Raw genomic sequence first — 27,504 nt, 5'->3', positions numbered from 1 at the left:
CTGTACTGAAGACACAGGATAGCAGAGTTACCAGGATTGGCAGAGGAGCTGGAGACCAGGCACGACAGTTTAACTGCAGGTACAGGTTCGTCAGGATAACCAGGTTTAGCTGGTGATGCTGGATATCAGGTATGACAGTTTAACTGCAGGTACAGCATCAGACAGGAAGAAGGTTAGGCAAGCCGGGGTCAGAATCCGGAAGATCCACAAACCATACTAGGTAATAAACAGGAGCAAGGTCAAATGAAGCCAGGGTCTGCGTCACAAGCAAAAATGCAAACCTTGGAACAAACGGGAGTCAGAAAATCAGGACCAGATCACAGGAGTATCAGAGAGAGACCAGCAGCAGGGACAAAACAAACTGGCATCAGGCTGTAGGAAAAGGCAATCTTATAAAGGCCAGACATAGGTATTCACGATCCAGCTCAGATGATGAGGGTTTAACCCTTTGTAGGCATGGAGAAACTGTCCAGGTATAACAGAAGCATCTCTGGTAGCACAGAGGTACTGCAGGCCTAATTCAGAAATGAAGACAGTTCTAACACTCTTTTGCCAAAGAAACAAACATTCAATCTTATCCGATGTGTTCAGCCACATGTGTCTTCAAACTGAACGATGATTCTGCTATTCAACTTCTGACCCAAGAGGTAGAATCAGCCTATTTGTAGCATCTACTAAGTTTTATCTAAATTATATGTATCTGTTCCTTCCTCATTGCAGCACCTATTTGCATAAAAACATTCTTGAAATGCATTCTACCAAGTGCCTTAGTTTTCAAATATAGCTCAATATTACTCAAAGCATAGTATTATTCTGTCAAATGGCTCATTTTATTTTGGGATTTTTCTAGTACTCCTGACAAAAAAACTGATCTGCATCCTGGAAAAGGGGAAGATGGTAAAAGCATCCGTTCAAATTACGATACCCAGAGTCTGCGAAGTATTAGATCAATGCCTCGTTCTAATGGGTGAGACTTAAAAATTGGGGGGATTTCCAGAATTTCCTAAAAATTACACATATATGCACAGTAGTGGGAAACTGAAAGGATCTGGTTTTCTGACGAATGCTATGGTATAAATGTTAGCGTATCTCAAAGTATCCAGAAATGTCTGTCATTGAAATAATTCATCATTTTTGAATTATGAACAAGGAATTAGGTTAAAATTGTAATACTGTCAAGAATTCCAACATTGAAGACATAGATAATGCAGGCTCTCAAGCTGTCCTCATGCTAGTAGGTGATGGAGACAGATTAACTCATGCTGTAGACCAAGGCCTGGCCAACCTGTGGCTCTCTAGGTGTTGTGAAGCTACAAGTCCCTGCATGCCCTGTCAGCTGTCTACTGGTAAAGCATTCTGGGGCTTGTAGTCTCACAACACATGGAGAGCCACAGGTTGGCCAGGAACCGCTGTAGACCAAGGCTATTTTATAACTATGGCACTAAAACATTAAGAATCACCTCTTTACTGCATTTTGTGTGAAAATGTTAATAGGAATTCTCTCTGAACTAGTACACATTTAAGTGTTTGGAGAGAAGCATGGCATGGCCACTTACAAAGCTGCACACATACTGATATATCATAGCATCATAAATTTATTGCAATCCAAGTACCCTAGAATTCAAATATTGCTCAAAGCCAGATGCTCCCTATTCTGTTTGCTTATTAAGTCATTTTTTACAGTACAACTGACAAAAAAAACGGGCAGCATCCTGGGAAAGGAGAAGATGGTAAAAGCATTTGTTCAAATTACGATACCCAGAGTCTGCGAAGTAATCGATCAATGTTTCGTTCTGATGGGTGAGAATTCAACACTGGGGGGATTTCCAGAAGTTCCTAATAATACCACATGTATGCGTATTAGTGAGGGATTAAATGGGTTTAGTTTTTTATTGGGTTATATGGTATAAATGTTAAAGTCTCAAAGTATCCACAAATATAAGCCATTCAAATTATTCATGATTCTTCCACCATAAATGAATAATAGGTTAAAATTTTGAATACCAATAAATAAATACTGACAAGAATTCCCAAATTGAAGACATCATGGATAATATGGGTTCTCAAGCTTCTCTCACACTTATGGCAGATTGAGATGGATTAATTAATGCTGTAGACCAAGGCTAACAGGATCTATATAACCATGGTACAAAAACTTTGAGACTGGTGCCTGTTTTTTGGAGATAGTAAAGATAAATTGCAGTGGTGCACAACTTTCCTTATTGTTGTGCTGCATTCTACGCATATAAACACATGTGAAAGTATACACAAACTTGCTGTACATGTGGTTCAACAAACTCTATTCTGTATTGAAATGTTGCGTTGACAAAGTATAGTGGATGGGAGTTACCGGTTGCTTATTAGGAATGTGGAGTAGTACTACCTTCCTTAACGGTGGTGGGTTATTGGGGATATTAATTTAATGTGAAGGCATGCAACACAAAAGCCCAAGTGTACTATAACTTGTTACCTTTACTAAATGTACGAATATACACCAATCAGCCACAACATTAAAACCACTTATAAGTGAAGTGAATAACATTGATTATTTTGTTACAATGGCACCTATCAAGGAGTGGGATATATTAGGTAGCAAGTGAACAGTCAGTTCTTGAAGCTGATATATTGGATGCAGGAAAAATGGCCAAATTGTGATGGCTAGACAACTGGGTCAGAACATCTCCAAAACGGCAGGTCTTATGGGGTGCTCCTGGTATGCTGTGGTTAGTGCCTATCAATTGTAGTCCAAGGAAGGACAACTGGTGAACCAAGGCTCATGGTTGTATGTGGGAAGCGAAGGCTACCCTGTCTGGTCCAGTCCCACAGAAGAGCTGCTGTAGCACAAATTGCTGATAATGTTAATGCTAGCTATGATAGAAAGTTGTCAAAGCACACAGTGCATTGCAGTTTTCGGCGTGTGGGGCTGTGTAGCCGCAGACTGGTCAAAATTTCCATGCTGACCCCGGTCCACCGTCAAAAGCACCTACAATGGACATGTAAGTGCCAGTACTGGACCATGGAGCAATGGCACAAGGTGGCCTGGTCTGATAAATTGTGTTTTATTTTATATTATGTGGATGGCCAGGTACATGTGAATCGTTTAACTGGTGAAGTGATTGCACCAGGATGCTCTATGTGAAGAAGGCAAGCCGATGCAGGCAATTCGATGCTCTGGGCAATGTCCTGCTGGGAAACCTTGGGTCCTGGCACTCATGTGGATGTTATTTTAACACATAGCACCTACCTAAACATTGTTAAGATACCTTAATGGCAACGGTATTCCCTGATGGCAGTGGCCTCTTTCAGCAGGATAGTGCGCCCTGACACACTGCAAGCATTGTTCAGTAATGGTTTGAGGACCATGACATAGAGTTCAAGGTGTTGACTTGGCCTCCAAATTTCAGTCCAATAAAGCATCTGAGGGATGTGCTGGAAAAAGTAGTCAGAGCCATGGAGGCCCCACCTAGCAACTTAAAGCATCTGCTGCTTACGTCTTGGTGCCAGATACCACTGGACACCTTCAGAAGTCTTGTGGAGTCCATGCATCGACGGGTCAGAGCTGTTTTGGTCAGCACAAGGGGGACCTACACAATATTAGGCAGGTGATTTTAATGTTGTGACTGACCGTTATATAATAACATAACTACTTAAATTAAGTGATATGTTAAGTATTATACCGATAAGTCACCAGCAATGTGCAATCTTAGTTTTGCAATGTCTAGACCAGTGATGAGTAACAGGTGGCCCTAGGGCCGCGTGCAGACCTCTGAGTCTTCACCGGCTTGTTTATTATTATCTTTTATTTATAAAGTGCTGACATATTATATAGCGCTGTACATTGATGGGGATTATGACACTACAAATGACATACAAAGACATGAAAGAGTAGGTCAATTTGGCCCTGCCCAAACGAGTTTACAATCTAAGAGGTGTGGGGAACACTGGATACATAAGGTAGTGGAATATCAATTGTAGCTACTGATGGGGAAAGTATCTGTGAAAGTTTGTCTCCTTTCTGCTTTATTCCTTGCTGGTCCTTTTCTCTACTGCTCTACCTGCTGTAGCACTTATTATAGCACTTATTATAGGCTATGTGCCTAGATGAGTTTTCCCCGGCTAATATCGGATGATTGAACAAGAGCTGGGATGCTGAATGAAGCTTGGTGGGTTATTAAACAGACTGAAATTGATCTTATTCTTTTCCCGGATAAACCAACTTCCACATCACGCGACCTCTTCTACACAACACAGGGAGGTCACGCAGATAGGTGTTCAGTCTACCCCACATGGTTTGTCTCCTTCCCAATGGGAAAGAGCATAATTCCTCATTAAATCAAGGTAAATATTTTTTAGACTGGACCTGTTTTGCACAACTGTGCTACAAAGTTGTTTATTTTTGGTCCCACTTACACATGTGAACTGACAATTCCTATCATGGGGCACATTAAAAGCAACAAGCACAACACAATTGCATTATGCCTCTGCCAGCCTTTCACTTAACTCTCAAAAGCTGGTGGAATATCTGATCATCCAGAAATCATATTGTCAGATTTGTTTTAGCTTGTAACACTTACTTATCTTATGGCCATCACTGGTATAGACACAAATAAATTCAAATGCATTTATATATGGAAAACAATTTATATGCAATATAAAGCTAATATTTATACTTGATATTGTCAGTCATTGATTGCACTAATTGATTTCAGAGGGTTGCATTTTTATTTGTAGTCTTGAAAAAAGGGTTGGGAAACAGAAAAAAAGTCAAGAAGACATGATAAGTATTCATTCAAACAATGATACTCAGAGCTTGAGAAGTATCACATCGATCCCGCACTCTGACAGGTGAATAGTTCAGTGATCCTTTTTCTTAGTCAATATTTCTCGATCGTTTGTTCTAGTTCCCAGATGACAGATTTTAAGCTAACATGAGAAAAGGATTAGAGTAATAGGGTAGACCCATACTTGTATGCATAAGTTGTCTTTAATCCTCATGTAATTTTCTGTAATCTATAACAAAATTTAAATTATACAGTACTTTATGCTTAAAGTGAAACACATTTCTGGATGGTAACTTTAAACTGCATTTTTTAATTATTCACAGTACCAAGTATGTGAACAGTGTTGCAGTTGTCTGGTTATTTGTTCCATTCATTGTACTTGACGAGCAATTAAACGCAATTAGACACAAAATGTATTTTGAAATTATAAGAACAGTTTGCAGTACATGGTAGAGTTTAAGATGTTTGAAATTGTATGCAGCATCGTTATCTAGCTGGGTAGAAGCTATTGTCTTTTGTACCCATTAAAGGGTAAGTGGCTTTTAATAGGTAGTTTATTGGAAGTTTAGTGAAGTTTTGTTTAGTTAGAAAAAATAACAAAAATAATTCTTCTTGAAATACATTTAGTATTGCTAAACTCCATACAATGAATTAGACTCTTTTGTGTCTGCCTTTTTTAATTTAGGTATGCTTTATTTGTTTCTTCTATATGTTTTCAGTCAAATATAAAGAATTAGTCTACAAGGTTGCTTAAAACAGTTGTCCTATTAAATATAACATCATAGCTGTGGAGGATTCAGTACATGCATTGCTCTGTAATCCATTGAAAAGCGATGTATGGATTTTAGTGCTTGTGTTTTCCGCAGGGAAAATGGGCAGACTGTGGTGGAATTCAGCATTTGGCTTCGATAACAGAGTGGGAACCCCAGGGGATCTATCAGTTTGCTGTACTGGGGTGTAGTTATATTGAGGAAGGGTTGTCCAAAACTAGGCAACCCCTTTATTTCTCTGCCTATTCACATTATTTATTATAAATCTAATTTACTATGATGCTTAAACCACCTATATGTTCCATAAAGTAGGCATGCAACTTGAGGCACACTGATTATACACTGGTGCACTTTGATTGTCCACCCAATGTGCTTCATAAATGAGGTCCACTGCTGGCAGGAGTGAGGACAGTCTCCTGTGACTACAGCAGACATCAGTAGCCCCACATGATTGGATGGATTGTGGGTAAATGATAACTTGCATTTATGTTTAATTTATGGAATTCCACAAAACTGAATTTCTGCTGTGGAGTGGAGTGGAATTAGTCTCTGTCATCAAGTACCTTATCATACACTTTATAGAGCTGTGTGATAACCATATATGTGGCCTGGAATAAATTACAGTTAACTATGAGATATTCTAAGGAACTCTTCTTTAAAAGTTACGTTAATTGTTCCACACATACAGTTAATCACCAGCCACTCTAATATCATAATATATTTAACTTTTTTGTCCTTTTTATTAATTAGTTTTTAACATTGTCAGTCTCCAAATGGTCTCTAACATCCTCCTCCTTCAAGTAATATCAGCATTGCCACTTGTCACATTGCTAAATGTGGATGGAAAGATTTTACACATGCACTTTCCCAAGAAATAAATGTGGCTACATAGTGATATAGGTCATGTTATATGCTCTGTTTGCAGTTAAGTATAAATTCTTGTTATACAGGCTGGAAATATGCAGCACCAAACTGAATTTGAATTGCACTACACTGTTCTCTACATGCAAAGCACCAAAATTTGTTAGAAGTCATTTCATTTTCAGCTGCTGTACAGTACGTTGTCTACTGTGTAATATATAACATTCCTCAAATGTCATTCAAATCGGTGCATTGTATGGGGCAGTTGTGTTTGAACTGTTCTGCCTCTTTGTGACTTATACACATTTGTTTTGCAGGAGATCTAAAATGGAAATTTATAGTCTCCCTGAAGATTCTAAAGCAGACTTTTTAAACACCGGCCAGGATACTGTTGATGCGATTAGTCAAACAAGCTTTCAAATCGACTCTCGCTCCGAATCCAAGCGCAGCTCACCATCTTCTGTTCGGTAATAGTGCAACCAATTCAGGATCACTTGTAATTACTAGCATCAAACATTTTTTTTTACTTTCATTTGTCAATGTGGAAGATTGTGAGAGCTCACAAAATGCCCATATCAGAATTGTTTCATTGTTTGTTTGCTGGATCCAAGTTTGTGAAAAGAACACATATGCCAGTGTAGCAGAATTGCAGGGTCAGTAGGCACTTGTCTGCAAGCATAACAAATAATAATTGCTTTATATGTAATATATAATAGATATGTAGATTTCAATGTTGTTCAAGAAAGCTGTATGTCAATATTAATTATATGATTATTATTTTTTTTATTTGTGCCACTCTAGTGGAAGTGTCCTTTCCTTGGACGTAAGTGGTTTGGGAGGTAAATCTACAGGCAGTGTCAACTCAGCACAAAGTGCCATTCAAAGCAACACGTCCAAGACCAGCACAAGTGCAATAGTGCACCGAGCTTCACCAAACCCAAGTAAAGGCAGTGTTTCTTCGAGCTACAGCAGTACAGTGAGTGTTGCATTATATTAGAGAAACTGGCTATAGAATCACTCATTATTATTGTAAGACGTATGAACATGAAACATTTGATGTTTTTAAATTGTTTAGGGTCATTTAGAAAAGTGTAAATGTGTCAATGCACCTATTAGACCGCCTGCTATGTACATTCACGGACACAAAAATTCTGTTTTTGGGAACTGGCCCAAAACAACCGGATGCAACTACTTTTGTTGTTGTTGTTTTGCAGAGCATCCTTACACATGTTTTGATTTGTCATTAATGAGACAACCTAGATACTGTTCATTTGTTTTAATTACAACAAGTTATGGCATAAGAGCTAACATTTTAAAATGATTGGGGGTACTCACTGTACCCCTCTACACTACATTACTGAAAGATGCCATGTATAGAAATGTTTAGAAGCAGCAGCAGTTCAAATACTGTGCTCAAGCACCTCTAGAGCTGACTCCGCTGAGTAATAATAATAATGCAAAATTGCACTGGGCAAATAGTTTTATCCAGAATATGAAGGATAACATTTTGATAAGCAGTAGCTCCCCTGTGTACTATTTCCACCCTCCAATCCATGGCCAGAGCTCTCTTAACATTAAGCTTAGGGCTCTTTTCTGACTTCCTAACGCACATCTTCAGCCCACCCTCCATGTCTACTTGGTCTACCTGTCCTTTGGCGTTATGTCATCTACATTCAATTTAATAATAATTGCCACTCAATATACCACTACTAGTGGGCAAGTACAGCGATTAGTAACCTTTTACATCCATGACAGTTATGTCACCGAGTCAGATTTGCAACCAGTGGTTCAGTTGTTCTATTAATACTTTGTGTGAATTAAAGTACTGTAGTCTACTTAAGTTTAATATTGTTAATATACATAACAAATAGAAATATAAGTAAATTTAGAAAGTGAACAGATCTGGTCTAGGTGGATTAGTTTTTTTTATTGATAAGGGTGCACCTGTCACCCAGGTGCTTAGCTCTTTTGAATTCACTTCAAATTTGCTGTTTTATGTTTTTGCTACCTTATATGTGATAAACTCAGAGCATGTCTACACTTTTTTTTTAGACCTTTTATGTTATATTCATAATATCACTGTATTATAACTTGATGGAAACATTTTTTACAAAATAACAATATTAAGATATGTTTATTTTGTTTGTTATTATCTAAAATAAAACTACTTTATTAGTTGTTAGTGTGCAATTACTTTTCATAAAAGCGATCATAGTGACCCACCCTAAATAGCATAACCCCTCATGGTTTGGTTACAGACTCATAGGTTTAAACTTGTGGGCTAAGGATACCAACAAATATCCAAATTCACAACAGTGGAGTTAGATCAAAAACATTGTTAATAATGTTGCTTTTCAATAACAATAACGTCACTCCATACTAAAGTCATTTTGGGAAATCCACTATAGTCAAAAAGATGAAAACTGATTTTAACCTTTATCTTGCTGGTCAATGTGGGTCTCTATATGAGATCCACATTGCCAGATAGCTGCAAAAGAAAAGCCAGGCACTTGAGTTTTATGTTGTGGTTCAATTTTTTTATTTTACACTACCGTACGGGTGACTCTGCAGTAAGTAATGTAGTCGGGAGAGATGGTGCTTTTTGTCTCCCACTGAACTGCTATTCTAGGAGAAAAGGGAAGTGCATGAAAAAAAAGGCGCACCTTTCAGTATTTGTATTGTCGTCGGTTTTTTGGGTCTTTTTGCCTTGTTCCTAAATCTTTTTTTTTTTTTTTTTAGATGGAACAATAAAATAAAAAAAAAACCTTTTAATGAAAGCATCCTGTTGATTGAAGTGTCAGAATTTAATTCACCAGTAGTAGTGGTGCATTAGTTATTTATTACTACATCCAGCACTGATTTTTAGCTATTTATAATAATTTATTTCTATACGCTATTACTTTTTTCATTATAGCTGAGTTCAGTTCTAAATAGAGTAATACAATTCTTTATTCCACGGCTCTCATTGTCATCACACGCTCTGCCTATACTACATTGCATTGAGTCTTAATGTTAATATTTTGTATTGGGAACTTAAGTCATAAAGCTGGGTGAAATTATAAGTAAAATGACACTAAATAAAGGTGTTTGCAATATATTTATTTTTTATTTTCAGCATCCAGCAGTAAGTGGAATAAAAACAAGTTCCAGTATACCAGACAAGATTGCGAAGGGTCATCAAAGACAAGCTTCTGACAATCACTCGTTATCTTTATCCAGAGTGTCTATAACATCTGGTATGCATGTCATGTAATATTTGATGTAATGTGATATAATCAGTTTGCTTTGATGGTACCAGATTGGGACTCAATTTAAATTGGACAATTTTTTTTCCATACTTCACAAAAATCTGTATGCATAGGTCAGTATAGACATTTTTGCATATTGTTGACGCCTTATATCTGAGAAGTAATTAGTAAATGTAAGCTGAACTTAGTAAAGGCGTGTTCACACAACTATAGCACAGTTAGACTTTGATGCAACGGTAGGTACGTTGTTTAGGCATATATGCCGTTTTGTACCTACTCAGTCACTTTGACTGATCTTTCCAATGCAATGGAGTTGCAATGTCTATACTGTACCATTCTAATAAACATATCTGAGAACTTGATAAGTTCAGATGTTCTGCATATTAGCAGCTATCAGTAGTTAATGATGTACAACCACTTTTTTTAGATCGCAGCCGATCAGAATTGGACCTGAGTATCCATTCTCTAGAGGAAAATGTAGAAACGGGAAGTATAAGGAGCAAATCTGTCCCAGGAGGATTGAACACTGACTTGGTGAGTGAAACGATAAGTAAATTGTAACAAACTCATATTTTGTAGTGTATTTTCACCTTCCATAGAACTGATTTATTTTCTATTAATACACTCACAGGCAATATCAGTAAAATGTCCTGTAGTTTAATTTTATTTTTCATTAATCTCAAATGTCAGAATTTGAAAATGATTTTCGTTTTCTTTATGGAGCCTGCTCCACTCTATGAAACTAATGCATACTTGCCAACTCTCCCGGAAAGTCCGGGAGACTCCCGAAATTCAGGTCAGTCTCCCGGGCTCCCGGGCGAGCTGGCATTTCTCCCAGATCCTGAATATCACCGAGAATTGGTGAATCACGCCATTTTGGAGGGGGCAGGGCGAGGCCAATCGCGTCATTTTGGCCCCACCCCACACGATGCAAATTATGTTTTCGCTGGGGGCGGGGCCAAAATTACACTATTTGCCTCGCCCCGCCCTCCAGTCACGCCCCCTCTTTACGGGAGTTGGCAAGTATGAACTAATGGTGTACACCAATGCCTAGATGTCCGCAGTTAGTACCATAAAGAGAGTATTATATACTGACTTAAGACTCTTTTGTTACCTACACACGAAACAGGCATCTGATCACACTGGTTGTTTCATCTTTAAGCTCCTCCTTTTTTTCAACAGCAAGAATGTCACGGTGCACACTTTATAGTGTGAATATTACTTCTTTCATTTTAGCTCTCCAACAGTGGAGAACAGTGACGTGTTTTGAGGAAGTACCGATTTGTTAATCCTTGACAATCATTTTAGTGGATTGAAAAACAAATCTTGAAGAGAAGACACCACAGCAAAAGTTACATTATAGTTTACATAATAGTAACATACATATGGAATGCAAGCAGTAAACAAAAATGCATACATACAGTATGTGCTTAGCATTGTTAAGTTAACAGATAATCATTGCAGAATTTATAATACAGTGTAACAAAAAACTTCATGTAAGAAAAATCATCTCTAGATGCAGAAAATGTTACAAAATTACAAAGCTATTGCAAAATCAGCTGGCGTATATTAACATTGGTATATTGGCATACAGCATACAGTTTGAATAAGAGTTAGTTGCAGTGATCTGCATGTATGTATTTCAATTTGGCATATATATATATATATATATATATATATATATATATATATATATATATATATACAGTATTTATTGGCTTGAACGGAATTTCAGGTACCAATAAATATCCTAAACACATAAACATTATTTATCATAATTTTTTAGTTTTTTTTCATTTAAATAAAAATAATATGACAACCATGTGCTGTTCTTGAAGACAGTCAAAAGCATGAAATAATGTGACAATAATTTTTTTTCTGCCATAAACAAGTCTTATAAAAGTCATTGCTCTGTAATCCACGTTGTATGTTTCTCTACCCAAATAGAAAGTCAATCCTATTACCCTTTGGTTGTCTTACATCATTTATAGCGTAGCTGATTACAACAGCCAGTGCCCTGGATCACTCAAGATAAAGCAGAGCCAAATGTTCACACTATTGATTAGCATTAAGAGAGCTGCAGGATACTGCTTTGCCTTATTAGTCTCCACAGTCTGCTAGTGTTGGGGAAACTGTGATATTCACTGTTAAAGTGTGTTAGCAAATTAGCTCTAAAGGGAGCCAAGAACTGGAAAGTTAAGGTTGTTTTCTGTATTAATCCCAGCATTTGTGGAGTTTAGATAACTAAGGTATAAAGCAAAATGTACCAATTGTTCATCCTTACACTCCCTTTATCTCTGCACGTTGAGATGCTTTACTATAGAAGGCTGGTTAGATGCAATATATTTTTCATACAAGCCTGAAAGAAGGTGTCACACAGAGCTGGATTAAGACTTTGTGGGGTCTGGGGCACATAAGACAAAGGCGGTCCTAAGGCCTGTACAGCCATTTGTACAAAGATCTTGTCTATTATTACTACAGCCCCATACATCAATGCTAGTGCAAAAAGTTAGTTTTGTTTTGTTTTTTACTAGTATTTTATATACTTGTTTACTGGACTAGTCAGGTCAACCACTCACCTCCCTTCAGATATGCTGGCTACTCGCTGCCTGACCCTGCAATCAGTGATGTGGAGTAATAAGTTATTATTTATTACTAATAAAACCAGAGCTGAGTAAACAATTATGATATAACATCAATATATTCCGCAATTTATTTCGCTGTGCCCTAGTGGAACTTAGTCTAGTTTCTTAACCCCGAGTACACATACACATGGCCAATTTGGATATAAGCCAGCAAATCTACCAGTGTGTTTTGGGACTATTGGAAGAAACTGTAACTCCCGGTAGAAACAAGCGTTAACATGTGGAGAACATACAAAATCCAATAGAAGCGCGGCGCGTTCAAGTTCACTAACTGCTCAATTGATGCTCGAATACATTGTTCGTCTATAGCAATTCTGCTCCATGTGTATCTGATGCCAAGTATAATACATTGAGCCATATATATACTCAAATATATAAAGTTGAGTTATGTTATGCTTAGTAATATCTGGTGCCAAGCATACATAATAACACAGAGTGTGTCAAGTATAGTGTATTTGGCGGCCAACATAGATATTTGAGCCATATATGTTGCCAGATCTAATATTCTAAGACTTAGAGAGAGTGATTCATCTGCAAACACAATGTGAACACAACTTGCGTTTAAAACAGACGCACGTAACTTGTACGTACTTACGCCCATATTCAGATACAAGTGGATCTCAAGAAATGTACCCATTTGAATCTGGGCACGTTGTGGCTATAGGTTACTTGCTGCACGCAGACAGACAGCACACTCTGCAGGATGCACATATATGCTTATGCGCATCCTTAAAATTACAAGGTCTCACGGGCAAGTCCCTCTTAATCCTTTGTAACAATTTGTAGATGTAAGTTAGTAAGTGTACTGTCTGTTTGACAGTCTTTGTAATCTCCCAGTTGTACAACACTGTGGAATATGTTTTATATTTTACAAATAAATAATGATTGAATGCAGAGAGATTGCTACTGTATTTTGTAAAAAAAAAGCATGCCAGATTCTATTTAATAAACTGTAATAATAGTTACAAGGCCCCCATGGATACAGGGGGACACAAAAAAAGTTAAGAGACATTATTTAGTCCTGTTTTATTAAGTATATATTATAACTGTCTTTGCAGTTGAGCTCTCACATATACCAGAAATCCATTATTGTAACTGCATAATTACAACTAGCTACCACCAATGCAATCAGGATTTATTAATCCACCAAAGTTTCAGTTGTATGTGTGTATGTATGTATGTATGTATGTATGTTGTTATAATATTGTAAAATCTAAACATGACTGTGATCTCAATACCCATTTTTTCAGGAAAATTTATATGAAAATGAAGAGGATTTCTCTGATATGGCCTCACAGAAATCCGTTCACCTGAGAAGTGGATACTCTGTTGTAAGTATACTATTTTTATTTTCTACTTCTTACTGTGTTTACACTTAGCAAACAGTCCCAAAACCACCAAGTCACTAACAGCTTCCTAGTAGTGGGTGATGGATTTAGTCCTAGGCTGCAGTACTGACTATTGGGGGACAAAAACCTTATGTAAGGAACGATTAACAATGCAATATTAAATTTAAAGAGGACGTAATAAATTTCAGTAGTATTGGTTTTGTATGTTTAATCAAAGACGCAACTTCAGGCAACAATCAGCCCAATTCCATGGCATGAATATTACATAAGTAATGTGAAAAGGAAAGTGCATGTTTACAGAGATCTTTGATGGTTCAAAGCAAGTATGAGTATGTATTCTGGTATCTTGTTAGTAGATGACGTAAGTGCGAATCTTTCTCTGTAATGTTTGTCCTGCAGAGCGTGGTTCCATCTTGAATATCTTTATCATAATTAATGGCTGATATTAATAGAACAGTCATTCCATTCAGCTTGTTAGTGTCATCTCCAGGTAGCATTGTTTCTGTTTTATTATATGCTGTCTTATAATCCTCTGGATCTATTCTGTGGCATTTGTGAACTGCCCTCTATTGCTATTATTTTCTTTCCCCCCCTGTGTAAATTATCCCTCCATCTTCATGGTTTCTGCATCCACAGACAACTATTTTCTCATCATGTGTATTAGTATGTGGAACTCATTGTCAATACATGTTCCTGAGGTGCCTAGTTTAGGTTTAGGGTTCCACCGTTTTTTCTCACAGCTTTAGATAGAAACCGATGGGCGTATCAGCTGGAGGACAAATTAAAAGCCACAATCAAGGGATTGCAGCTTGTTATTGGTACTTATGGCCAAATCCCCCTTTTGCCATTATTTAAATATGATTAACAAAAGCCCCAGGAAAGACTGTTGAATGTAGCAGCCCCTTGGACTCATGTTGGGGGGAGTAAAATATTTTCCTAGGTGGTATTTTCTTCAGATGACATACTATGAATTTTACTTAAAGCTGTATGGAGCATTGACAATGAATTGCATATAGGGAATAATGGATTCTACAGACGGATCCAGTGTCATACTGGACACCTCCGTCCTGCACAAGATCTGCGTCTCTCTTCCACATCCTCCCATTCCCAGTTACAGGACTTTTTTTGGGCTGCACCCACTTTGTGGAATTCCCTCCCTCGCACAGCAAGACTTTCCTCTAGTCTTTAAACCTTCAAGCATTCTCTGAAAACCCTCCTCTTCAGACAAGCTTATGATATTCCTCAGCCACCTTCTTAATCTCCTTAGGTTACCCTATTACCACCCTCTACACAGCTAACACAAGACAACAGCCCTCTGACCAACATTGCTGTGTGACTGATCACACAGCCCACTCAATACTTTTACCTTTGCATTCTAGCTGGTCCAGTGTGCAATATGATGTAGCATGTGCCCTTGTGTTTCAAACTCCCAATATCCCATAGATTGTAAGCTTGCGAACAGGGTTCTCTTACCTTTTTGTCTGTATGCATTACCCAGTATTGTTTTATTAATGTTTGTTTCCAATAGTAAAGCACTACGGAATTTGCTGGTGCTATATAAATAAATGATGATTATTATGATGGGGGAAGTAAAAGATTTTCCTAGGTGGTATTTTCTTCAGATGACATACTATGAATTTTACTTAAAACTGCATTGAGTATTGACAATGCATTCCATATAGGTAATAATGGATTCCACAGAGGGATCCAGTGTCTTACTGGTCTGCCATGATATCCATGAAATTCCCAGTGGACCCGACCGCCTGAGAACTGAACCAGCATGGGGGATAGGCTTCTTCACAGGCCATCCCTGACTGAGGTTTAGAGATTTTTCCTAGCAGTTCCTACTGCACTTCATATGAGGAAAGGGGTCACAGACAAGAGGTCATGGGTTTTTGTCTGATTCTCTGCCAAGGCATGACAACTTGATTGAAAGTACTAATGCAGCAAGCAGATAATCTAGAGACCTTTACTCATACCTTACTGCAATAATTGAGTTGAAAACATTTAGAAATGCCTAAATATGCTGGTCTATTGGATTTTATTTGTACTACACCAATTCATTACAATGTATGCAAACATTATGAAATTGTGGTAAGGCTTTTCTTTCTTTATAAAACTTATGCTATAGTTGTTATTGCATCCCTTCCACAATTATAATTGGAACTAATCCATTTTGTCTACCAATACTGCACAAATAAGTTCTTTGCTAAACACTTTGCGATAATGTTCTATTTACAATATATGTGACTACCATTAAATCCTAATACACATTTGTCAACATTACATGGTCCATCTGATCTTTAATCTAAGTTAGAAGTACTGCCCCCCCTTCCCAAGGTCTGCCTTTTTAAAAGTTAAAAATCCAGACAAACTTTATTTGTGAGCCCTACAAAAGGTTTTCTTGGTTCACTGTAGTGAAAAAAGAAAATTTTTTGAGCAGATATTATTTAAAGATGAATTTACTCTTTAAGGTCAAGAGCTAATCGCTTTGCAGTTTCCTGTGACATTGGAGTGGTTAGTGTTCTGAAAATCAATCTTTGGGAATAGGTTAATAATCCACAGCTCTCTTTGGAACAGTGCTCCCTTTGGAACAGTTATTAAAAACCTTCTGCAGCATAAAGCCAAGCAGCACTCTGTGAGAGTGTGAAGTGCTATATCCTGATTCGTTAAGAATCTGACAGTTCATCACAGTGGTGTCTGGATACTGAAGATTGTGTCCCCTCTTAAAAGGTGGCATCAAAGAATATAGAGAAGAATTATTCTTGCAGGCTCTGCAGCAAGATATCACTGACATTTATGTTCATTTTGTAATTATATTAATTGTGTGTCTTTTATATAGATTTTATTAATTGAAGCTGCCCTTCTTGTTATTGTCCTCGAATAGTTACTGTGTTTTAGGACAGGACAATATTTTAAAAACAAAGAAGCAAGAATATAATGTAGTCAATTCAATACTTTGTTTTTGTAATATTTGACCAATTAAAACAGGATGTAATCTATTTATATTAGTTATGCTTCTGTAGACGTCATCAATGTAATAATAAAAATACCTTTTTAGTTTTGTCAAATCTTAAATTACTAAAAATAGAAATAAGTAGTTTTGTATACACTTTTAATTGTGTACACATGGCCAGCTTACAGTTTGTTAAATTTCCAATTGTCAGCTCAGGATATCTAAAATGAATAATACATACCCATGCAATCACTAAGTGTGCTGTATCATCTGCAGCTAAAACTCTTGCAAAAATAAATAAAATTATGTTGCAGTTGTAATATTTTCACTTAAATTTGCATCCTAATACTTCTTGCATTTTTAGTCTTTACAGTGATTTTCAGTTCATTTTTAAATTGTTCGGTATCAAATATTTAAAAACACGAATTTTAACACAAACCTGGCCACCGAAAGTGAACTGAAAATTTCAAACCACAAAATCGAATCATGGTCAATTGCTGCTGATGGTACTGTGAATATGTTTGTTTGTATTGAACTGGTGAAATTTGATTGAAATTCGTACCAGTTAAAAATTTTCATCCATGCAGGAATAAGACGCAATCTATTCTCTGAACCATGGGTATTTCTTACAAACAGTAAAATATTATGTTTGTGTCATTTCTTCAATTAAAACATACTAATAAGCTAAGCTAGCATGGACTGAACTAATGGGACTCAGAAAAGTCTAAGGTGTTTATGGTATATAATTATGTAATATATTTATTTATATAGCACCATTTTTTACCCAGCGCTTTACAAAAGACAATACAGGGAAATATAATATAGTACAATAAGTGCAATATATTATTATTATTAGTAGTATTATTTTTTTTATTTATAGGGCGCCACTAGGTATCCGTAGTGCCATACAGGGAAAGACAAAATCACAGTACAGGAAGAGACAGCACGGTACAGTTAGCAAAAAGCACAGTAACTCGGAAGCTCAAAGTACAGCTAGATGACAGGTGAGGGCCCCCAGCGGGGTAGAGAGAGTAGAAAGGCCAGAAGGGCAGAAGGACCTCCCAGAAGAGGCTAAGTAGCTGTAGAGCAGAGTTAAAGTGGTGGAGAACAGGAGGAGAGGTGGTCCTGCTCGAAGGAGCGTACAATCTAAGAGGAGGGTGGACGGACAGACACGCAAGGGTAGGAGGAGGAAAGGGGGAGAACGGAGACAGGGAAGGGGGAAGAGGGGGGGAGAGGAGAACGACAAAGTGGGAGGTAAGTGGGAGACTGAAGGAGGGAAGTTAATTGGAAGACTGGAAGGCTTTTAAGAATATAATATGTGAAAGACAGAATCAGATAGTAAGAAAAGAACTTCATGTTCCAGAAATGTATTTTCTAATTGTATGTTGGGTTACGTAAAAAGACAGAAGGTGGATGAGTAAGTGCAGTTGTGCTGGCCACAGTATTTTTCCATCATCCTAACTGATCCTGATGGTTCTTTCAGTCATAAGGTACATCTTTAGACTGGCCTTAAGAGTGAGGGGAGAATGTGCTTGATGTATTCCAAGTGAGAGAGATGTATTTTAAGAAAGGATGATGTGTTTTGAGAGTGATCTGAGAGAACATGAAATAGTTGTTGATACAGAAATTTGGATAGATTGCAATGGAGAAAGATGGGAAGTAGTAAAACCTTTTAGCAGTAGACCACAGTATACACAATGGGCGAGAATGAGGGCTTGTATTAGGGTTTTGGTTGTTAAGTGACAAATGCAGATCTTGGCAATAATATGGAAATGGTAGGTTTTAGTATGAATATAAATATATGTGGATAAATAGAGGGAGAAGTTGAACATTTAACCTAGGTAGCATGCTTTCTTGGGTGACAGGATATATCATAGTTGATGATAAACATCCAGATCTGTAACTTAATTTTGTGATAAAATTACTTTTCAGTGTCTCAGAGCAATAATTATTGGTGCTAGAACTTTAAATGTCAGTGGCCACAAGCTGCATGATAATGGATGACAGAGGCTTTGCTATGGCCTACTCAGGAATCAGGCTATTCTCCCTATTTTTGCAATTTCTAGGAATTAGTGGAATTAGCCTTAATTCAGGATACACTCTCAGTAAGTGCAAATGAATTGCACTGTTAATGCAAACTGGTCTTATTTTTAAGCTGAACTTAATACACAGAGCTTACTAAATGTAAGGTTTGCTGCAAATGTTCTGCAAGTCATGGTGCACGTTTAAAAAAACAGTGTGACAAAAAAAGGAATGATTTTTAAATAATACTATTTGTTCCTTTTAGCTGTTCCTGTCCATTATTTCTTTTCTTGACTTATTTCTCGCTATATCTACCTCTAATGCTATAATCTTTGCTGCTTTCCACTCTGTTTTTCTTCCTGAAAGACTGCCCAGCCAATCTGTGACAGGAAGTGGAGCCATTTAAATGTCCCTGATGCTGATGCAGATACCGTGAGTTCTTTTTCTTCTTAAAACACCTTTCTGCACACTTTCCTTTTCATCATTTGTTTGACATGTACAGTTTTAACTTTTGGTGGTTGATGTACTGTATAATCACATAGCCTATTAAATAAGTAAGGTCTTCAGCCTGTGTTGAAACTCTGGCCTTGACTAGAACTTTGATGTATGTTGTTGCTGAAAAAATGCTTAAATATTTAATGAATGATCCTCAGAGCAAAGACAAGCCTCGGTTTATAAGAAGTTTTATATTCAAGTAACTTAAACATGTGAACATACAGATGTAGCAAGTGTTAAATTGTCTTTTAACGCTAGACGAATCTGCTGTCATACTTGTAACCAATGCAGTGCGGTTCCTCCATGCAACTTTTAACGTTACACTACAAACCATTAAGTTTACTATAACAAGGCTAATTCTATGGTTTACTGTAGAATCATTGTAAATATATGAGGCTGTGATGAGGACCGCAATTTACACAGATTGACAGTCGCTGTTGATAACAAATAATTAAAAAATAATAATTTAATTTTAAATTAATTAATTGACAGCAGGGACATGTCTGACACTTGCATAAAAAATGCAATAGCGGAGAACTGCAAGTGATTGAAAGTTGAAATTTCTTTTGACCATTTTGAAACTTCTTCCTGCTCATGATTGAAGGGCGGATTGTTGACATTGTGGAGTCTTGTCTGGTTATTGGGGTGCCAGGGTGTGGGTGGATTATCATCTCTATGAAGGGCAGGAGATAACGTCTACATGAATGGTTGCAGGTTTGAGGGAGCCACTCCAGGGCCAGGACCTGTCTCCACCCTGGGCTGGCGCAGAGGTTAGTGCTGCTTTCCATAAATCAACGATTCCCAGCTTCCAATGCTGTGCCTCTTTATAATGATGGGCGGAGTGAGGTCCGCTGCCATTATCTATCCCTTGATCTTGAAGTAATGGAATCCAATGACCATGTCTCGTGACTGATCTGTGATACATCTGCCTGAAAAACCCTTTTTAATATGTTGAAAGCTCTTCCACACTCATTGATTCTGGTATATGTTTGATTCCCATCATTATTTCTCTGCATGTAGTTTTCAATGTCTTCTATGTGATCTCTGAGGTCTCGAAGTCTCTCACCGTATCTCACCTTTTTCCTGTTCTTAAGACACTTGGGCTTTGCAAAGTGTTTTGTGTCCTAAAAGACAATTTTTTATCCCTTTGGGACATCTTAGTAAGGGGCATGCAGCCAATATGGCAAGTTTATGTGACAAGTAAATATTCTGGGTTAAAGAAGGCATCTTATTTGAATGTATGTTCAGTATTTCCCTATTGATTTAGAAATTAACTTACAAGCAGTGTGTGGATTCTGTGTTTTTTAAAAAGCCAAAAACACAGAGCCCCTTGATGTAGCTTAGTGTAATATATTAGCTGCAGCTTTAGGTCACTGCTTTTAACTTTTCTGACAGGTCACAATATGCCAGTAATTCCTGAGGTTAAGGAATGAGACCCCTGTTCTGTATGTTTGTGCCAACTAACTTAGGTGTGGAGCTTTGTCTCACTGTATTTCAGCTGTACACTAGGATGGTAAACTGGGAACTCAGGCCCAAGTGACTGAGACCCTGTTTTGAACTGTGCACTATATGGGAGATAAGGCTGTCACAGAAAAGGTAACACAGGCACTCTGCAGCTTAATTCGTCTCATTCTCAGACCACTGCAACTTTAATCTTATATGGAGTATTAAATATAAGTGAATATTGAAGGTGCTGCTGTTGAATTAAGTGATAATTCAGACTGCAGCAAACTCTGACATGCATTCCCTTTTTCTCCATTCTTTCTTTTTTTTTTATGTATGTATTTATAAGTTGAACAAATCTTCTGGTGCTGGGGTTCAGTGTATGGCTATGAGTGCTTTTTACTGTTTGATGGGACTCACCGGCTAGATGATTATTCAGTCTGGTTTGCCAGATTCGGGTCTCATTTCTATGGCCACGTGGTCTAGTGGAGACCTTCAAGTTTGTTGCGGATGGCAAAGTGGTTTGGACTCTGGGTAACTCCTGATTAGGTGCTCAGATCTGTCGCCCTGCCCCAATCTTAAGGAGGCAGCTGACGGAAGATCCATTTGGTGGTATGGGCTGTGTTTTATGTACGACTGGTGGGGTTTGGTCCCGGCTTCCTCAGTGAACCTGGTGGCCACCTGAATCAGACAGAGCGCACTTGTCTTGTAATTGTACGACTGGAAGTCAAGGGTCCTCTTCATGTCATTTTGGAGAGTCTGGTGTTTATGTGGCTATCACTTATGGCCTAGTGGCCTGTGCTTCCGTGCTCCCTGCTTTGTAGTGTGACAGGAATGTCTATATGCTGGGTCTCCATTCCTTGTTCTGTCAGTCTCCTCAGGCTCTTTAATATTGCAATAGTGTTAGTCCTGATGGGCTGATTGCAGATACTAGACTTCAGTCTTTAAGAAGCAGAGAACACCACTCTGTGACCACTGCAACTTCTATCTGTACAGCACTGCATAATATGATTGGTGCTTTATAAATAAATGATATTACTATTTGTAGTGCTGTTTGTTGCAGTACACATTTAGCTGTACTTTGAAGGCCAAGTGATCAGCAGATAGCTCTGATGAATATAGATTTTATATTTGCAGCACTAACACTACAGAAGCACTTCCCACCTTGCTCTGAGCTAAACTGTGTCCCCCAAGATATTGCAGAGAGTGTGTCTACAAATCGGAAAATGAAGACTTGTAACTGTACATCACATTAGACCTGTTTATTTATACGTTTTATATTTATGTGGTTAACTTTTCACTGTAATGTATGTCCATGCAGCCAAACTTGCGCTCAAGATACTTTCCTGAAAAGTCAGTGAACTAACTACAGCTCACTAAAGAATCATGTGTTTAAAATAGAGATGGTCACTGACCCTCGTGTTTTGGTTTTGGATTCGGTTTTGGATCTGGATTACCGTCGTGTTTTAGTTTTGGTTTTGGTTTTGCAAAACCGCCATTGCGTGTTTTGGTTTTGGTTTTGGTTTTGTTTGGTTTTGTTTTGCTATTTTGTTGGAAAATACATGTTTTTGTGCCTAAAATAACCCAATTTAGTGCTCCAACTGTTTTAGAGATAAGTAATCTAATTGTTGAGGTAATAAATCATCCAAAAAAACAGTTTAATTCTTCGTTGGTAGGCCTTCATTTATTCTACACTCAAAACAGATTGTCTTCCTCTCCATCTATGCATATTGGCAATGCAGCCATCGTCTTTGGATGTATATTACACCCTACACTCATAGTTAAATATGTAAAGAAATGGAAAAAGACAGTTTGCTTTCTGTCTCTATAGGCCCCCCTCCACTTTTTTAAAAAAACAAAAAATTCAGCCATTATAGACTGTACAATATTAATTGACATGGAGAAAGCCAGTTTGGTTTCTGTCTCTCTAGGCCCCCCTCCACTTGTATAAAATACTAAGAAATTCAGCCGTTATATACTGTACAATATAAATTGAAATGGACAAAGGCAGTTTGGTATCTGTCTGCATCAGATCCTCTTTCCACTAGGAGTAAAATAGAAAACTATTCAGCCGTTATATAATCTAGAATATAAATAGAAATTGAGAAAGGCAATTTGGTATCTGTCTGCATCATTATCATCAACATCATCATTAGCGCCCTCGTCGCCTACATAAATCTCCCCCTCATCCTCTTATAATTCCAAAGTGGCATCCTCAATTTGGGTATCACCGGCTACACTCGGGCTATTAAGGCATACATCAGCAGAATGCTCACGATTAGACATCCCACTGTTGGATGGACTCTCCACAGGGATTGTTGTCATTTGTGAATCAGAGCAAATATTCTCCTGTAATGCCTCACTGTTATCTTGCAGCTCGGCTGTGACGCGTAACAGTAGTTGTGCACCAATTGTAGGCTGGGTAACTTTTTGGGATCTGCCACTAATAGCCAAAGGTGAAGGCCTCATTCTCTCTTTGCCACTGCGTGTGTAGAATGGCATGCTTGCAATTTTTTTTTTATCGTCACTTAACTTTTGCTCAGTTACACTTCTTTTTCGCTTCAATACAGTAAATTTTTTTTTGGTTTTTGTTTTTTGCACTAATTTGAAAACACTCTGTTGTTTGACATCGCCTTGGCCAGATGACGTACTGGGAACACTAACATCAGGACTGGTGACAGAACCTGGTTGCTCATTCAGATCATATGTGGACTGCTTTGAATCCATTCTGAGCGCAAACCACTGGGGAGTGCTAAAAATTATTTAGTAGATACTGCTGACAGATATGACTTTTGACAGCCAGAAATATTAATGCACAATTAGGGAGGACACCCCAAAAGCACTGAGGTGTGCTAAAAATTATTTAGTAGATACTGCTGACAGAAATGACTTTTGACAGCCAGAAATATTAATTCACAATTAGGGAGGACACCCCAAAAGCACTGAGGAGTGCTACAAATTATTTAGTAGATACTGCTGACAGATATGACTTTTGACAGCCAGAAATATTAATGCACAATTAGGGAGGACACCCCAAAAGGACTGAGGCGTGCTACAAATTATTTAGTAGATACTGCTGACAGATATGACTTTTGACAGCCAGAAATATTAATGCACAATTAGGGAGGACACCCCAAAAGCACTGAGGAGTGCTACAAATTATTTAGTAGATACTGCTAACAGATATGACTTTTGACAGCCAGAAATATTAATGCACAATTAGGGAGGACACCCCAAAAGCACTGAGGAGTGCTAAAAATTATTTGGTAGATACTGCTGACAGATATGACTTTTGACAGCCAGAAATATTAATGCACAATTAGGGAGGACACCCCAAAAGCACTGAGGAGTGCTACAAATTATTTGGTAGATACTGCTGACAGATATGACTTTTGACAGCCAGAAATATTAATGCACAATTAGGGAGGACACCCCAAAAGCACTGAGGAGTGCTACAAATTATTTAGTAGATACTGCTGACAGATATGACTTTTGACAGCCAGAAATATTAATGCACAATTAGGGAGGACACCCCAAAAGCACTGAGGTGTGCTAAAAATTATTTAGTAGATACTGCTGACAGAAATGACTTTTGACAGCCAGAAATATTAATGCACAATTAGGGAGGACACCCCAAAAGCACTGAGGAGTGCTACAAATTATTTAGTAGATACTGCTGACAGATATGACTTTTGACAGCCAGAAATATTAATGCACAATTAGGGAGGACACCCCAAAAGCACTGAGGAGTGCTACAAATTATTTAGTAGATACTGCTGACAGATATGACTTTTGACAGCCAGAAATATTAATGCACAATTAGGGAGGACACCCCAAAAGCACTGAGGTGTGCTAAAAATTATTTAGTAGATACTGCTGACAGATATGACTTTTGACAGCCAGAAATATTTATGCACAATTATGGAGGACACCCCAAAAGTGCTGGGGAGTGCCAAATATGAAGAAAAAATAATAAACCTCTATCCTCCTCTCTGCACTAGCGATTTTGGTTAGAGCAATTGCAAGAACAATATTGTATTCTCTGTCCCTGCTCTAATTAGCCTATGACTACACCCTGCTCTCTCCCTCTGTCAAATGGCGATGGATTGCTGTGGAGGCGTGTATTTATAAAGTTGAAGTATCGCGAGAACCGAGCCCCGAGATCCGACGACGTTACAATGACGTTCGGCCTCGATTTGGATTCGGAATGGGCGGGAGAGTACCGAGCTGCTCAGCTCGGTACTCGGATACCCAAAGTTCGGGTGGGTTCGGTTCTCGGAGAACCGGACCCGCCCATCTCTAGTTTAAAATAAAGATGCTCAGGCTCTGTTCCTCGGAAACCGAATACACCCAAACTTAGGGGATCTGAGTACCTACGTGCTTTTTCGGAATCGAAAACGAGGCAAAATGCCATTGTGAGGTCATTGGATCTCTGATTTCGCTAGTTTTGGAATCTATAAATACCGCCCTCCATGGCGATCTAGCGCCATTTGAGAGAGGAACACAGAAGGGGTAGCGTAGAGTGTAGAGAAATTGGGCAGGCAAAGTTAGAGAATTGAAAGAGGAGGGTGGTAGCAGTGTTAAACAAAGTAATCAGTGACATTCAGGAGAGCTTCATAGCTCCAGTGTTAAATCTCATTGCAGAAAAATACAAATACTAGTGCTGGCAGGGTGGGTGCAATTCTGCACTCCAATTCTACTGTGTTATATAGGTAACACAAAAAGAAGAGCTCCATTGCTCCATTGCTAATTGTCATTGCTGAAATACACTTACTAGTCTTTCCTTGTTTTTCTTCTGAATTTGTACCAAAAAGTGTACTTTGTTATTAAAATGTATTCACAGCAGTACACGGAAGAGCAGGAGCACCAAGCAGCTGCTTCCACCAGTCATGATGATAGTAACCCCTGTACGTCATCTGGTAAAGCCTATGTAAAAGTACATAGTGTACTTAAGTCAGGCAAAACAAAAATGTAAAAAAAACACCTTTTACCTTGGTCAAGAAAAAAAGAGTTGTAATCCAGACAAAGTTATCTGCAGAAAAAAATAAAATTGCCAACATGCCATTCTACACACGCAAAGAAAGAATGAGGCCTTCGCCTTTCTCCATGAGTGCGAGATCTGAAACTGTTACTGAGCCATCTTCTTGTAAGGTCAGTCGTTACCAAGCAAGACCTTGTCATTCGGACTGCAATAGTGGTGCGCAAATACCTTTACGTATAAAAGCCGAGCTGGAACAAAACAGTAAGGCATTAGAGGAAAATGTATGTTCAGATTCAGAAATGACACCAATCCCTGAGGAGAGTCCATCCACGAGTGCTATGTGTTTTCGTGACCATTCTGATAGTGTACCCATGAAGAAGGCCCCTTTCAGCATTTCTGAAGATGTGTGCCTGAACAGCCCGAGTGTAGCCTGTGATACACCAATTGAGGATGCCACTTTGGAATTCCAACATGATGAGGGGGATATTTGTGTAGCCGATGAGGGTGCTAATAAGGATGTTGATGAGGATGATGTTGTTTGTGTAAGTCCTGCAACGGTGGAAGCAGTTCTGGCACGTGATAAGAAGAAGGCTATTGTCATGCCTGGACATAAGACCAAAAAATCCACTTCTTATGTGTGGAGTTATTTTTACCAAATTTTGACATCTGGTCTGGTCTAAAAGAATTGACCGAAAAACATGAAACCTCTGCCGTAACGCCAACTGATCCTACTATCAACATCCAAAGGATGGTGGAGGATTATTTTCACGACGTCATAGAAATAGACACATCAGACAGTCCCTTTACATACTGGGAGGAAAAAAAGGGAATTTGGAGACCCATGTACCAATTCGCTTTGCACTGTCTAAGCTGCCCACCTTCCAGTGTTTACTCGGAAAGAGTTTTTAGCACAGCCGGGAACCTTGTCAGCGATCAGCGTAGGAGGCTACTTCCTCAAAATGTAGAAAAGATGATGTTCATAAAAATGAACTTCAAGTTCCACGAGGAAGGCCTTTTCCAGTCAATTACATCAAAATACTGATACTTCTGTAATGGTGGATTCCAGCAGTGATGAATTAATAATGTGTGAGGATGATGTACACACTGATGAGGGTGAGGATGAGGCTGAGGATGTTGACAACAACATCTTGCCACGGTAGAATTAATTAACAGCACTGTTACCTTAGGTGCTTTAAGACTATTGTTACCTTGTTTTGTGTGGGCCCAAACAAACCAAGCACTTTAGCCACAAGGAGTGGCACTTTTGTGGCTGAAGTGCTTGGTTTGTTAAAGTGTGCATGTCCTTTTTACGATCCAACATAAGGGTGGGTGGGAGGGCTCATGGACATTTCCATCTTGCACTACTTTTCTTTACTGCCACTGCTGTGTGCCAATGTGTCCTAGATGTGCTAGGAACTGCCGGGTGTTTGAGTCATTGCTCGGTCGCTTAGCATCCAGCCAGGTCGCTGCAGATTTGTCCGAAAGTGTATGAAAATAATAATGTGACCTGTGAGGAGGTCAAAATTGACTGCAAATGTCTTGAAATGAGTGTTATTGAGGTTAATAATAATGTAGGAACAAAAAAAGAGCAAAATTATGTGATTTTAGCATATATTAGCAATTTTTCTAAAAAATACAGATCCAAAACCAAAACACACAAGGGTGGTTTTAACAAAACCAAAACACGAAGCTAATCCAAAACAAAACCACTTCACGGGGGTCAGTGAGCATCTCTAGTTTAAAATAATACATCTGATATTAAAGTTAAGACATTGAATTTCTTAATATATTGGCATGTTAATCATTTGATCATAATATATCGGAGATTCAGCATATTTTCCAACCTTCCCCCCCTCCTGTTCATATAACTTAAGGAATGCACTGTATTGGAGCTGCACATTCTTTGCCAAACTATATATTGATGAGCCACACAACAGGGTGAAACAGTCTGTT

At 38.2% G+C, this 27,504-nt stretch overlaps 1 protein-coding gene across 10 annotated transcripts in view; it reads left to right on the top strand.

Moving 5' to 3' along the window:
• Positions 1 to 27,504, top strand: part of SYTL5 (synaptotagmin like 5) — a 138,214-nt gene that overhangs the window by 92,892 nt on the left and 17,818 nt on the right. For 6 of the 10 annotated variants that reach the window (XM_075196444.1, XM_075196438.1, XM_075196443.1 and 3 more), the window contains exons 6-14: positions 851 to 967; positions 1,684 to 1,800; positions 4,732 to 4,845; positions 6,730 to 6,879; positions 7,214 to 7,388; positions 9,528 to 9,648; positions 10,088 to 10,194; positions 13,556 to 13,636; positions 18,999 to 19,064. In XM_075196444.1, the coding sequence (XP_075052545.1) occupies positions 851 to 967; positions 1,684 to 1,800; positions 4,732 to 4,845; positions 6,730 to 6,879; positions 7,214 to 7,388; positions 9,528 to 9,648; positions 10,088 to 10,194; positions 13,556 to 13,636; positions 18,999 to 19,064 (1,048 nt within the window). The remainder of the gene's footprint in view (positions 1 to 850; positions 968 to 1,683; positions 1,801 to 4,731; positions 4,846 to 6,729; positions 6,880 to 7,213; positions 7,389 to 9,527; positions 9,649 to 10,087; positions 10,195 to 13,555; positions 13,637 to 18,998; positions 19,065 to 27,504) is intronic. The other 4 variants (XM_075196446.1, XM_075196445.1, XM_075196447.1 and 1 more) reach the window with 4 other exon arrangements.

Source organism: Mixophyes fleayi, chromosome 2, assembly GCF_038048845.1.
Source record: "Mixophyes fleayi isolate aMixFle1 chromosome 2, aMixFle1.hap1, whole genome shotgun sequence".
NCBI lineage: Eukaryota > Metazoa > Chordata > Amphibia > Anura > Limnodynastidae > Mixophyes > Mixophyes fleayi.
Note: the sequence above shows the minus strand (reverse complement) of the source record. Positions and strands in the feature narration are given on the sequence as shown.